This window comes from Desmodus rotundus, chromosome 3 (genome assembly GCF_022682495.2).
Source record: "Desmodus rotundus isolate HL8 chromosome 3, HLdesRot8A.1, whole genome shotgun sequence".
NCBI lineage: Eukaryota > Metazoa > Chordata > Mammalia > Chiroptera > Phyllostomidae > Desmodus > Desmodus rotundus.
Genome location: NC_071389.1, coordinates 187,882,550 through 187,895,698, shown reverse-complemented (window position 1 = coordinate 187,895,698; position 13,149 = coordinate 187,882,550). Strand labels below are relative to the sequence as shown.

The 13,149-nt window shown below is 45.6% G+C and overlaps 1 protein-coding gene across 2 annotated transcripts in view; it reads right to left on the bottom strand.

Annotated features, from left to right (window-relative positions):
• The window catches only part of STAB2 (stabilin 2), a 123,727-nt gene that overhangs the window by 92,271 nt on the left and 18,307 nt on the right, over window positions 1-13,149 (bottom strand). For both annotated transcript variants that reach the window (XM_053921971.1, XM_053921972.1), the window contains exons 6-11: window positions 11,371-11,466; window positions 9,906-10,031; window positions 9,040-9,236; window positions 7,320-7,453; window positions 2,439-2,572; window positions 760-842 (exon numbers count right to left, since the gene is read on the bottom strand). In XM_053921971.1, the coding sequence (XP_053777946.1) occupies window positions 760-842; window positions 2,439-2,572; window positions 7,320-7,453; window positions 9,040-9,236; window positions 9,906-10,031; window positions 11,371-11,466 (770 nt within the window). The remainder of the gene's footprint in view (window positions 1-759; window positions 843-2,438; window positions 2,573-7,319; window positions 7,454-9,039; window positions 9,237-9,905; window positions 10,032-11,370; window positions 11,467-13,149) is intronic.

Here is a 13,149-nt window from a genome sequence, read left to right as displayed (position 1 = left end):
GGGCACCTCTGAAGGTTAATGACAGATTCATCTCAGGCAGATTAAATATGCTGGCGTATTAGGGCCGATGGATCTGGAACTTACCGGGTTTTTCTTCAATGCAGCAACAATGATCACAAAGCATCGTACAGTAAGATAAACCAGTTTTATACAAATCAGTGTGTCCATTATGTACATTAAACCAAATCTAACTCTTTGACACCATCGTGATGGGACCCCAGGCACTATGAGTTTCACTCCCAGGGGATGACATTGTCTCAGATGACAGCTGCACACATGGGAGATGACAATTTTCTAGTTTCCATCTCTGTGACCACTTAGGATTTTAAAGAAAAAAATACCTAGCTAATGCATTAATTTAATTCTTCCTGTAGGAAGTGAGCAGCTTTGCACTATGCAAATCCTATTTACCCCATGACTGTAGCCTAGAACCCTCTGTGATTGCCCTTGAAGGGATAATACCTGGAAGGGGCTTTCAGGGTCTTGATGGGAGCTGGTAATGGCCTTCCTGGACACACAAGCACATTCACTTTGTGACAACTTGTTGAGCGGTGCACTCGCCCTCGGCATACTTTCTGTCAGGGTGTTATGTTTCACTAAAAGAAGTTTACCAAACCATCACCCTCCTGGTCATCAGTAGGTTTGATTTTAATGGGGGCTTCTTGCTTCATGTAAAAGCAGGTAGTGCCTACTAAGATTTTTTTTGTTATTATTATTTTTGCATCAGTCTCTCGGTGTAGGTTTCTCTTAAGTACTTACGTTGAGTCCTTTCAGCCCCTTGTCTGTCGTCAACAGCACGGTGAAGGGTCCCAGGTTACTGAGTGGCCAGGCGTAGGCTTTGCCTTAGCGGTCGAAACACACAAAGAAAACACAGTGGGTCAGTGGCACAGGCAGAGCACAGTCAGGCAATGGTCCTTGTGGTCCATGTGCGCCCTTGACTCAGGGCTCCTGTGTCCTAAGTGTCACATGTGGGCCCTTTGTAGACGGGGAAGCTGTTTACCAATGTACGGCCCCAAAAGTTTCCTCATAACGGTGTGATTTCCTCTGCAGCCACAGTTTTGGCTTGAAGGACACCATGGGATGAAATGAGAGGTTCTGTGGGGGCCATGTGACCAAGCCCTCAGACAGTCCCAGCCAGCAGGTCCCTGACCCTGTGCCGGACTCTCTGAGCTGTCACCATTTCAGTGAGTAACGCCCTTGTCCCATCCGGAGCCAGCTCAGAAAAGCCCCATGCTTGGTTATTGCTCTGCTCTTGCCATTTTGAAAAGGTTAATTTTTTTTTAATCCAAGGACTCTGCCTTTTCATTCTGCGGGGGCCCTGCAAGGCCCGTGGCTGGTCGTGTCTCCATGCCGCTGGGGAAGCTGTGCTCTCACACAGGAGGCAAAGCGTGTACCAGCACTTTACAAACAGGCGGGAGAGAGGGCTACTGAACTCTGTCCGGGGAAATATTCGAGGGCCCAGCCTGCAAAGAACACTGTCATTCCAATCTGCTCTCATCTGCTCCTTCCAGAGTCCTTTGAAGGCTGTGAGGAGCCTGGAACATTGCCCTGGAGCCCTGAGGCAGGCCAGTAATGCTTGAACCCGCTTAGGATGCCCTGGAAGGGACAGGGCGTTTATGCAGGGCCCACGTTCAGATTATGCAAGGACCCATGCAGGACATTTCTCTCTTTGCTCTTTCTGGAAATCATTTTTGGTGACTGGAAAATTCAAGATACTTATATTTTAAGGCTTCCGTTGATTGGTTGAGTGTGTTTTATTTTCTGTTTATTGGCCATATTTGTGTTTTATTGACAGCGTTGTCTAAGGCTGCAATCAGCTATCATATTTGATTCTTAATGACCTAGAGGGCATTTGGAAATGCAGGAGGGTATTTGGGGCTGTCACCCTCCCTGAGGGGGCTAGTGGAGAATGTGTCACTACAGACAATTAGTGGGTGGGTGCCAATGATGCTAAATATCCAGCAATCTTTGAGATGGTCACACACAGTCAAGACTATTCCCAAAATTCAAACAGCACCTCCGCTGAGGAACATAGATGCTGCCTCACGGCCTTAGTCACTCTTTATTCCCAGTATTACCTGCCAACCTCGTTTCATACCCGAAGGGCCCATAAGGTCAAGGGAAAGAGGATGGTCTCCCTATTCATATCAGTAGCTGCCCTGTCTCAATGTTGTTGCAGACCTGGTAACCTGTGGTGACCCAGCTCCCTGTCTCTTAACTGTGGCGTTGCTAGGTCTCCCGGCACTAGCTCCTCTCTCCCTTTGGAAACAGCTGCCTGGCCTTTCCTTCCCACCTGCATGGCCCTTCCTTGAAGGGCTGATCCCCATTCACAGCCTTGCCTAGCCTGCTCAGCCTTTTTTGAATGATTGTGTCTTGCAGTTGCTGTTGCCTGAAAGAGGGCTGCCCTTTATGTGGAATCTACACCCGTGGATGCGTACCCAGGAGCGAGATGAAAGAAGTCAGACTTCCTTGCCATTTTCCTCCAGGTTCAGTGTTTAATTCTCTGAGTCTTTCCATGATGTTTCCGTAACACGTTGAGCCATCGCCCACGTAACCTTTCTGGCAAGTGCATCTACAGAGAGGGTAAAAACACATTCTCAGGGTCTCAGAGCCATTGAGTGGTGAGATTCTGCAGAACAGCTCCTTTGTCTGCATCCTTGTCTGCAGCGATGGGGAGAGCGATGCCCAGGGTTGGCCAGGGATGGAGGCCAGGAGAGGAGAGTCGCTACACAGGTGAGCCCCCCTAGGGCAGTGCCTGACATAGGGTCAGCCCACAAGAAATAGATATTTAATAAATTATGTCTATCTATAAACACTAGATATCTTTGTATACTTTCCCAGTATTTTTCATAGTGTGGTCAAGAGACCATGTACATCAGAATCACTTGGAGCGCTTACTATGAATGCAGAGTCTAGAGCTATAAGGAACCGATCCATGCGGTATGACAAATGCAGCTCAGCCCTGGTTCGGGAAACTTACAGGCGCGAGGCGGCACACAGGAGCCAGGCCCACAGCTCCCGCTTTCCCATGTGGAACCAGGCCTGCATTGCACCTAGGCTGCTTGAGACTTGCTTTTGCTAAAACTCCCTCACCCTGAATTGAAGCAGCAAATCTTTACTGCATATCTTTAAAGTAACTTCCTAAAGTCTGTGCTAATCCTCTCAAGGACAGAGTGTAACCAGTTCCACTGCTTTTCCCCTTGTATTTGCAACATCCTTTTCTTTGAAGTAATCAGCAACATTCTTTCCTTTGTTATCTGTAAAAGGTAATCACCTAAAGCAAACCTGTGCATAGTAAATGAGGACCATCCTTGATGTAATATGCCCAGAAAAGCAATAAAAGCCTGTCCAGGCAGGGGTCAGGGCCCTCTCTCACTTAGAGAGTGGCCATGCCATCCTTCTTCTCCACAGGACTTCTGTAGTCCCTGTGAATTTGTTCATCACAGCCACAGTACAGGGACCCCACTGGTTGGAGTCTGCATCATAGAGCCCCACCATAGAGCCAGTGAATCAGAATAAACTACTGATGTCAGCCTCAAGTAAAGATCCAGAGCTGTTGATCTCCTTAGAAGACTCTTCCCTTCTACTTCCTTCCTAGCCGAGATCTCTGCTCAACTCTCCCTTCCTTAGGGAAGTATTCCCAGATTGTCCATCCACTTCCTACTCCCCCATGTGGATCAGGCCCCCCCTAGTGTGTACTCTCATGGTACCATATAGCTCTTCTCTGTGCCACCAGGGCCATTGCAATTCTATCCTAACCGTGTGGTTATTCGACCCCATCTAATTTGAGAAGAGAGTGAGAGCAAGGGCTATGTATGTATTTATTCACTGTTGTAACCCCAGGATTCTAGATAATTCCAGAAGGATACCTAAGAGTTTCCCAGCAAGACAAATTTAGTGACTGAGTTTTCAAAGTTTTTATAGAGCAGCCACTCTCAACCAGGAGCAATTTTGCCCCCCAGGGGACATTTGGCAATGTCTGGAGACATTTTTGGTTGTTGCAACTACAGAGAAGGTGCTAGTGGCAACTCTCAATAGTAAGTAGAGGTCAGGGATGCTGCTATACACCCTACAATGCACAGGACAGCACCTACTACAGAGAGTTACCCAGCCCCAAAGGTCAACAACGCTGAGGTTGAGAGACCTTGTTATAGCACATCACTAAGGTGGATCCAGCCATGGGATGGTAGTCTATTTAATACAATCAAATAACAGATTCCTACTTAAACATCAACTTTTTCTGCAGGTACTGTGCCACAAGATGGTGAATTTAAGAAGGCCAAGGGCGGGATCGGAAGTGATACAAGAGTCATTGTCAAAAATCAATCGTGCTCTAAATTACGTAAGTTTCATTTGATGACAACTGTTAATAGTTGGACAAGTAACCTTTACAAACCATTAAGTCTGTTTCTCTCTAAAAGTTCCCTAAGTTGTTATGAGGCCAATAATCTGTTTTGTGTAAAATGACTTGACTTGTTTTTTCTAAGAATGATATTTTAATGGCCTCAGTGTGGAATGGAATGTATGAGACATAAATATTTTTAAATTTTTATTTAAAATCTCGGTCCAAAATCTGAGACTTCATGAGATCACTTTCTGACTTAAATGTTCTCAGTTGGGCTACGGCACATTCACAGCATTGCCTTCTTTATAAATTGGTTCCTTTTTAGGTGTAAAGGTCTACTGCTGTCTTAAAGCTTTAAAAACACCCCCTCATGTTTTTAAACCCGTGTGCCCTGTTGGTAGGAATGCAGATTTCTACCAATGTTGGTAGGTTCAGCTACTATGGAAAACAGGGTGGAGGGTCCTCAAAAAATTAAAAATAGTACTGTCTTATGATTCAGTGATTCGACTTCTGGGTATATATCCAAAGAAACCCAAAACACTAATTTGAAAGAACACAGCCACCCCTATGTTCATTGCAGCGTTACTTACAATTGCCAACACATGGAAGCGGCCCAATAGACAAGTGGATACAAAAGCCATAGTACATAGATACAATGGAAGATCACTTGGCCAAGAAAGGAATGAAATCTTGCTATTTGTGACAGCATGGATGGGCCTAGAGGGTATTACACTAAGTAAAATAAGCCAGTCAGAGAAAGACAAATACCATATGATTTTACTTATATGTGAAATCTAAAGACCAATATAAATAAACAAATAACACAGGAACAGACTCGTAGAAACAGAGAACAGACCAATGGTTGCCAAGGGGGCGGGGGTCGTGGGGCTGGGTGAAAAAGGTGAAGGGATTGATGCTAGTTACGAAATAGTCAAGGGGACGTAAAGCACAGCGTAGGAAATAGAGTCAACAACATTGTCATAACTATGTGTGGGGCCAGGTGGGTAGTGGAGATATTGGGGGGATCACTTTGTAAAGCATATGACTGTCTAACCACTGTGCTGTACACCTGAAACTAATATAAAATAATATTGAATGTAAACCATAATTGAAAATTAAAAAAAGAGAATTGTGAGAGTTTTAGGTTCCCCCCAAAATAAATAAATAAAGAAAGAAACAAAACCACCCATAACCGTGGGTCAGAATGCACGTGACTTGCTGAGGTCACCCCACAGGTGAATAGTGGAGTCTCCATTGAGCCCATTCGTCTTTATTGGGTGTTCTTTGGTGCTAATACAGTGTGATTTTGAATATTCTGCAGAAACTGATTACCATATTGAGGACACATAAACAAAGTAGATCTTTCTCTGAGGTGAACTAAATTACCTGAATTGCTGATGGCCTGATGTTTTATCCAAGTTACTTAGCCAGGCTTTAACCCAAGCTTCTTTCCTGCTGAAGACAGGCCATTATTGGGGAGGGGGCAGGGAGGGTTAAGGAGGTTTGTAAGTGACACACATACCCCTAACATCCCTTGTTAGTTCCACTGACATTCTAAACAGAAGTTTTAATGCCATTTATACTATTCTAATGTTCACTAGGTTTTTTCCCCCCGATTTTATCTTCTCAAACACAAAAGAAAGAAAGTGCTTAGAGTATTCTACTCAAGCTTCCTCAGAGGGTGGTTGAAGGTGTGTAAGTTGGCTTGTTTGGTTGTCAGTGTTACCGGAATCTGTGTTAAAAAAGCGGATGTGCCTGTATACTATGCATGTTGGGTGCATACGTGACCATACACACAGATGGGGTGTGTTTGTGTGTACACACACATGTGGAATGGTTTCCATGTGCCAGGTTCTGCTCAGAGATGGACGAACGCAATCTCATGACAGCCTCACTGTATTCCTCGTTCAGAGAGGTTAAGGTATGTGGCAGAGCTGTGATTTGAACCCAGATGTTCTGATACCCAGTTCTTTCCACTTTATCCACGGCGGGTGTGGATTTACTTATCTGCGTAGACAGGATATGATGACCACAGAACCTATCTGGACAAATGTGCACATTCAAACCCCAACCATGAGAGGAAGTAGAAGGGGGTCGGAACCACAGAAACGCTACAGTCCCATATGATGTTGAGCTCACATGGCATCTGAGTCCTTCTCAGATGCTGATGACAATAAGAACTGAAAGTGGCACCAAGATGGAAGCCTTGGCCTGGGAAAGACTTGGGTTCTAGCCTCAGTTCACCCACGAATAACAACACGAGACAGAGCTGTACGGTAGTTTCCAGAACATTCTCTCCTGTCATCTTCACAACAACCTTATGAAGTAGACATCACTGTGCTCATGTCATACATAGAGAAACTAAGGCCAGAGAGATGGTGTCACTTCCCCCAGGTCATACGGCTGAAAGATACCAGTGCAGAGACTCAAACCCAGGTCTTTAGACTTCAAATACCTCCTCCTTCCCACCTCGCCAGCTGCCTCTGCCTCAGGAATTTTCACGCAAATATTTTTACTCACAGTAAACCCCTCCTTTTAAGTCCTGGAGTCCAGGAAACCCCATTAGTGTTTATTCGCATTCCCTGCTTTTGTTTGGCACCACTAACAAGAAATATTTCACGGATGAGGAAACAGGCATATACATTAGAGGCCAAACTCCTGTAATCGCGACAGACATTCATTTTCCCAGTGACAGCGGCTTCCTTCTCGCACCCTCTGACCACCTCCTACCAGATTAGCAGCCACATCAGTATTTCAGACCTTTCTAATGGTCATTGGAAAGGAAACACTTTTTGAATGATTCATCAATTAAACAAAGATTCATGGAGTACCTACTGTGCTTTTTGCGTTGTGCTGTGTAGGGGTAGGGTGGACATGCGCAGAATAAGACACATTTTCTTCCTTAGAGAAACGGCACTGATTGGCCACCGCTGTCACCACTTGGAAAGAAGGTGGTGGAACTGCAAAGACTTACCTGGTTTGACCTGGTGCGATGGTGGAGCAGTTTGCTTTCCTGTGACAGGGGTTCTTAGATGCACAGAGGTCGGTCATACTGCACCCCAGGCCAGGTACAAAGTCGTGGTAATGTTCTTTACACTCACAGTGAGACTACAGTGGACAGGAGAAAAAACAAAGAGGGTTCTAGTCAGTCACTGAAGCTGACTCTCTTCTTACGCTCACGTCTTTATACTGCCATAAAAACTACCTGAGGGGAGGTCCAGAGCGTGGGCTGAAGCCAGACCTTTGTCAAAGTGTGTAGGATTGGAAACCCTCTCTCTGTGCCTTGTCTGTTTGGAAACTCATACACTTGTTGGTAGTTTACCCTTCAGTTTTCTCGTTTGCAGACCCTGGGCCTCACTGGCACCATAATTCCCAATTTTAGATTGTCCACAGCTGAGTAGAGAGTGGGGGTCAGATGGGAAGTATTATTGCTCTAGAATACTGGTTTTCAGCCACTAAACTCAATGGCATTGGGCTATGTCTGGAGATTTTTGATTTTCACAACGGGTTGGGGGTGGTGTCACTGGAGGTCAGAGATGCTCCCAAACATCCAACAATGCTCAGGACAGCAACCCCCCAACAAAGAATAATATATCTGGTCCAAAATGTCAATACCGAGGCTGAGGACCCCTGCTCTGGAATAATGAAAATAATGAATGCACTGCTTCTGTGTGAGCAATGGAAAGTCTGCCTTGGGAGACATATCTTAAGAGACAAAATATATTTTTAACCTCACTCCCAAGGTCCTGGGACCTCGGTTCGGGGTGTAACATGACTTTGCCCACAGGGGACCTTGTTTAGAGGATACGGTTTGGCCCTCTAAATTTCTTGCAAATCTGCCTCAGAAATTGATAGCAGAAATGTTGTGTGTTATATTCTTTTTCCTACGAGATAAGATTGGGTGGATTCTGTGCAGGGAATGCCAGGAGTGCTCCTGTGGGGTGCTGATCAGACAGCCAGGGACCCATCACTGTGTCTGGGTCAGGCACAGAAGCCTTTCCTCCTACCCAGGCAGCAACAGCCTTGGGTGTGGACGGATTTCCTCTGCTAAACACTCAATGTGCAGTTCTGGGTTCAGTAGGCACCCCTACATGTTTGACAGATGAATGAGATATTAGGAAAAGGGTTCTTTTAACTGGACTCCTCAGCAAAGGTCTCCTGACCAGGCTGAATTTTACCAGTCATGGTCGTGACGTGATTTTGAGGGTCAGGGTCTCACCCCAGAATATCCTCACTGCTCCCTGTACTCTCTGCCAGTGCTGCCTGGCATTTTATCAGTGTTCATCCCTTTGGCACAGAGTATTTTTGGGGAAAAAAAACCCACTAGTGACTAGTGACTGGCTGGTGAAAGTCACTTACACAGTCACTCAAGACTTGGTTAACAGTTCATTTGTTAATCTAATTTGAATTGTGTATGTATTTGTCGATCACCCTATAGGACTAGGATAGAAGAGAATGTTGGACAGTTAGGTTTCGACTGGGGAGCTTGGAAAGTGAGTGTAAAGGTTCCCTGGGGGAAGGGACGTGCTGCAGTCATCCCTGAGCATGTGCAGGTCTGTCTGGAGAGGAAGCCCAGCTGGGCGTTGAAAGGGAGCATTGGGAAGGCCCAGAAGACAATTACCCCTGTGGCTTGTTTTACCTTCTATGGGTTGTCCTACTTCTATTCGCATCAGTTCCGTGCAGCAGTAGCTCACCTGTCCAGGCCCGTCATATTTGCACACCGTAGACTTTGTAGGGCAGTTTCCAAAGTTCGTTTGGCAGGGGTCAACTGGTAAGCACACTTGGCCATCCCCGTGGTAGCCTTCTTGGCATGTACAACGGTGCTGGTTTGGTCCCAGGTACGTGCAATGAGCATGACGGTGGCAGACATTTTGTAAGCATGGATCGATGGCTTGAGAGGCAATGACAAGGCAAGAGGCAGTTACCACCCCCGGGATGGAGAAGGAACACTGAACGGTGAAGGCACTGCCCATCATGGCTCATCAAAGTTGCACAGGCAGTCCGACAATTTTAAAAGCAGGAGTAAGAAACATTTCACCCTACCCCACCAGATCACCCCACCTACTAAACAGATTTACATATGACCATCAGAGATTATAACTATAAATATTGTGTTGATATATTATTATGCCATGTGACATGCAAATTTAAATATAAAAGAGCATGAAAGAAAGCATTGAGGCTTAGGGAATTTATAGGATGTACCGCGCTCTGTTCTAAGCATTTGTCATATGTTAACTCAGTCAATCCTTACAACCGTCTGTAAGTACCATTATTATCCCCATTTGTTAGATAGGAAAATGGGGGCACAGGCAGGTTAAAGAATTTAACCAAGGTTAAGTAGTCAGTAATAGGCAGATCTGGGGTTTGAACCCAGGCAGTCTGGCTCCAGTTTCATGATGAGAATTTTGCTTAGAACTGTTTATGTATTTCATTCATTGACCGAGAGAGAAATAGAAGTGGTCATTGCACTAAAATGAGGGAGGTCGTGAGGGTTTTTTTCTGCTGAGTAACCTGAACATCTCAACTAATACACTAGCAGGATCTACACTCTACTCACGCTCGCAGTGTTTGCCATCGCCTTTGTAATTGGGAAGGCATTTGCATTCTAGTCTCCTTTCATCTTCGCTGGAAAACGAGCATCTGGAATTTTCTGGGCAGAGCAAGGCTGCACATTCAGGGATGGCTGCAAAGGGAGGTTGTTGAGGTAACTGCATCAGTAGAATACCCAGTTCTAAAAAACTCAACAAATGCAACACTTCCTATTATTAAAAAGGTAACACGGATTTGTTGTAATAATTCCAAAAAAGCAGAAAGCATAAAGTGACACTCAACTGTCTTCCTATTCTCACTACCCCACCCCATTCCTAACATAACCAATGTCAACAACCAATACATTTATTTATATGATATTTAAAACAAAGTAGAATCCTGTTAAATATTTAGAAACTTGTTTTTTAATTCAGCAATATACTATGGAGGTCTTTGAGGGTATACTTTAACCTCTAATAACTGCATAGTATTTTACAATATTGATGAACGTAGATGGTTGTTAAAAAGTATAAAGAGTTTGACACAACGACCAACATGCAAAGCTAACCAGCTGGGCGGATTCAGTTTCGTGGGTGCTGGTAGAAGATGTGAGACTCCTGGGTCAGAGATGAAGGGCAGCTTATTACTTGTGTAAACAGCAGTAGTCAGGGTGTCAGCATTATTGCTCCAGGCCTTCCAAGCCCCAGTTCTCATGGGGCCACGCAGAGAGGCCCAGATGGAGACTGAACATGCAGGGGGTTTCATTATAGGACAGGAGCTCTGATCTTAGGGGACCTGAGGGTTTTTTTTGTTGTTGTTGTTTTTAAATAGGCAATGTATTAGGGCCCAGGCGGGAGACACAAAACACATAATAATATGAACAGGGCAAACTGTAGTGTAAAGAATTACAACCAGAGAATTAAAATAATGGGGAATTCCTTGTGAGAGTTGAAAGAACTCTAAAGAATAAAGGAATAGCAGAAATATAGGCAGCAACCACTCCCCTTGGGTTGAGGTAAGCACCCAAGGTAGGCCCTCCTCTGTCCAGGACTGAGGTCCAGATGCCCCTGGAAAGGGCATTGCCATGGCCACTGGATGGGGGAGGAGGTGCTAAGATGCCTTCATGGCAAGAGTTGCCGGAGACCTTCCCTTTAGGGAAGGTCATCCACAGGGAGGTGCTAAGAGTCAGGACTCACTTGGTGTCTGGGGAAGCTGCTGGGACCAGGAGCTAACAGACACTCTCTCAGAAGTGCAGTGGACTTCTGTGTGTGACTGGGGCTGGGGTGGCTTCAGGGGCCAGCCGTGTGGGATGAAGGTAAGGTGGCCAGCTCCCCAGGTGGCCAGTCCTGTGAAGCCCTTGGTGGGTGCAGGGCTGAGGAGGGGGTGTGCAGAACAGCACGCCCCTGGGCTGTGGCCAGGCCTGCACTGTCTGAAATGGGTATGTCTGTGCCCCTTTGACCTGGTGTGGCATTGAGGAAATTGGCAGTACTTACGCGTGTCACAGCTGGGGCCGGTGTATGCAGAGTAGCACTCACAGGTCCCATTGCCGTGTACTCCGCTGCTGCACACTCCATGCACACAGGTGCACACTGCAGATGGAAAATGGGGATTTTTCAGTACCGGGATGGATAATGTTTTCAGATAGCGTTTATGGAGCATCTGCATGATGAGGCAGGGAGAACTATGGGTTTGAAGTGCTCGAGACCTTGGCTTGAACCTTGACTTCAGTTTCTTTTAATAGCTTCCATGTATTTACATATAACATGTAGATAATGACACCTACATCATGAGATTTCTATCAAATTAAATGAGATAGTGTATATAAGGCATACTTAGCATATCACAAGCACTGGAGTTCCTTTCTCTACTTTGAAACTAGTTATGTCATTCTTGGACAGCTCAACAAAAGATTAACCTGGATGTCTTATGTATACCTGTCAGGTTTAAGAGAAAAACGCTACCACTGATGCCATCACTGTTGGTAACAGGAATCTGGGGGAATAAATCCTACTTCCTGGATGATGAGACAATGTGAGTCAAAAGAGAAATTCAGAAGGGCAGAGAATAACTATGCCATGTTTCACAATTTGAGCTAGGTGAATTTTCAGCCCAGTGACAGGGCATTTCAGGAATGAGAAAGCCAAGTGAAAACAGCAGCAATGACTGGGGTGCTGCTGCCACAAGCCAAGGAATGCCTGCTGCCACCAGAAGCTGGATGTAGCCAGGAAGGGTCTTCTGCTGGAGGCTTTGAAAGGGGACTGGCCTGCTAACATGTTGATTTTGGATTTCTGAGACCATAAATTCCTATTTTTTAAGCCACCCAGTTTGTGGTATGGTGCTTTGTCACACCAGCCCTAGATAACTAATAAAATGATTTCTCTTGGTTATTGAGGTTTTGATGTCCCCTTAAGTTCTGCATGTCAGACATACCCCTCACTTGCCTCACCCTCGAACTGGCCCTGCACCTGTTTCTGTTGAGTACTTATTATCTACCAAGCATTCTGCCACAGGCTTTACATGTATTATCTCATGTAATGCTGACAGCGCCCTGTGAGGTAGGGATCGTTCATTCATTCATTCATTCATTCATTTATCAGTATGAAAATACATATGAAAAATAGGAGGTGACTAGCTCAAGAACTCATTCAAATGAGTGAAAAATTCAATCAGATCTGCGTTTGTCATTTTTTCTTCAAAAACCAATTTGCCACCACTTCTGTTTTAGCAGAGCACTTTGACATCCACCGATGGCTGTAGCTTTCGGAAGAGATGAGTTCCTGAGGGAAGTGAAATTGGTCATGGAGGTAACTGGGGTGAGGAGGGGGTGCACTAGGAGCTCAGCAGAGAAGACTCAATTCAATTCAATTAAAAAATATCTACTCTGCTCCTACCTAGTGGCAGGCACTGTATTAGGCATGGGGAATACAAACACGAGTAATTCACAATATCTTAATTTAAGGAGCTCACTGGGCAGTGCAGAAGCCGGACCCGAACAGCTACAATGACCCGGTGTGATCTGAGTGTTGTCACGTGGTCCACGGAAGAGGGCGAGGGGGCAGACGGGGGAGCTGAATGTGACCCAGCCCCTGCTCCTGATTCCCAGCTCACTGCAACAGCTGTCCCTGTTGCTGAGCTTCCCCTCAGGCTGTGTAGTCTGAGCCCAAGAATCTGGCACCAGCCTCTCCCCAGGTCCTGTCCTCTAGCGCAGCCTCAGACTGGATTAGCAGTTTTTGGGAACTTCTGACATGTATTGCAGGGCTGCCAGCCTCTGT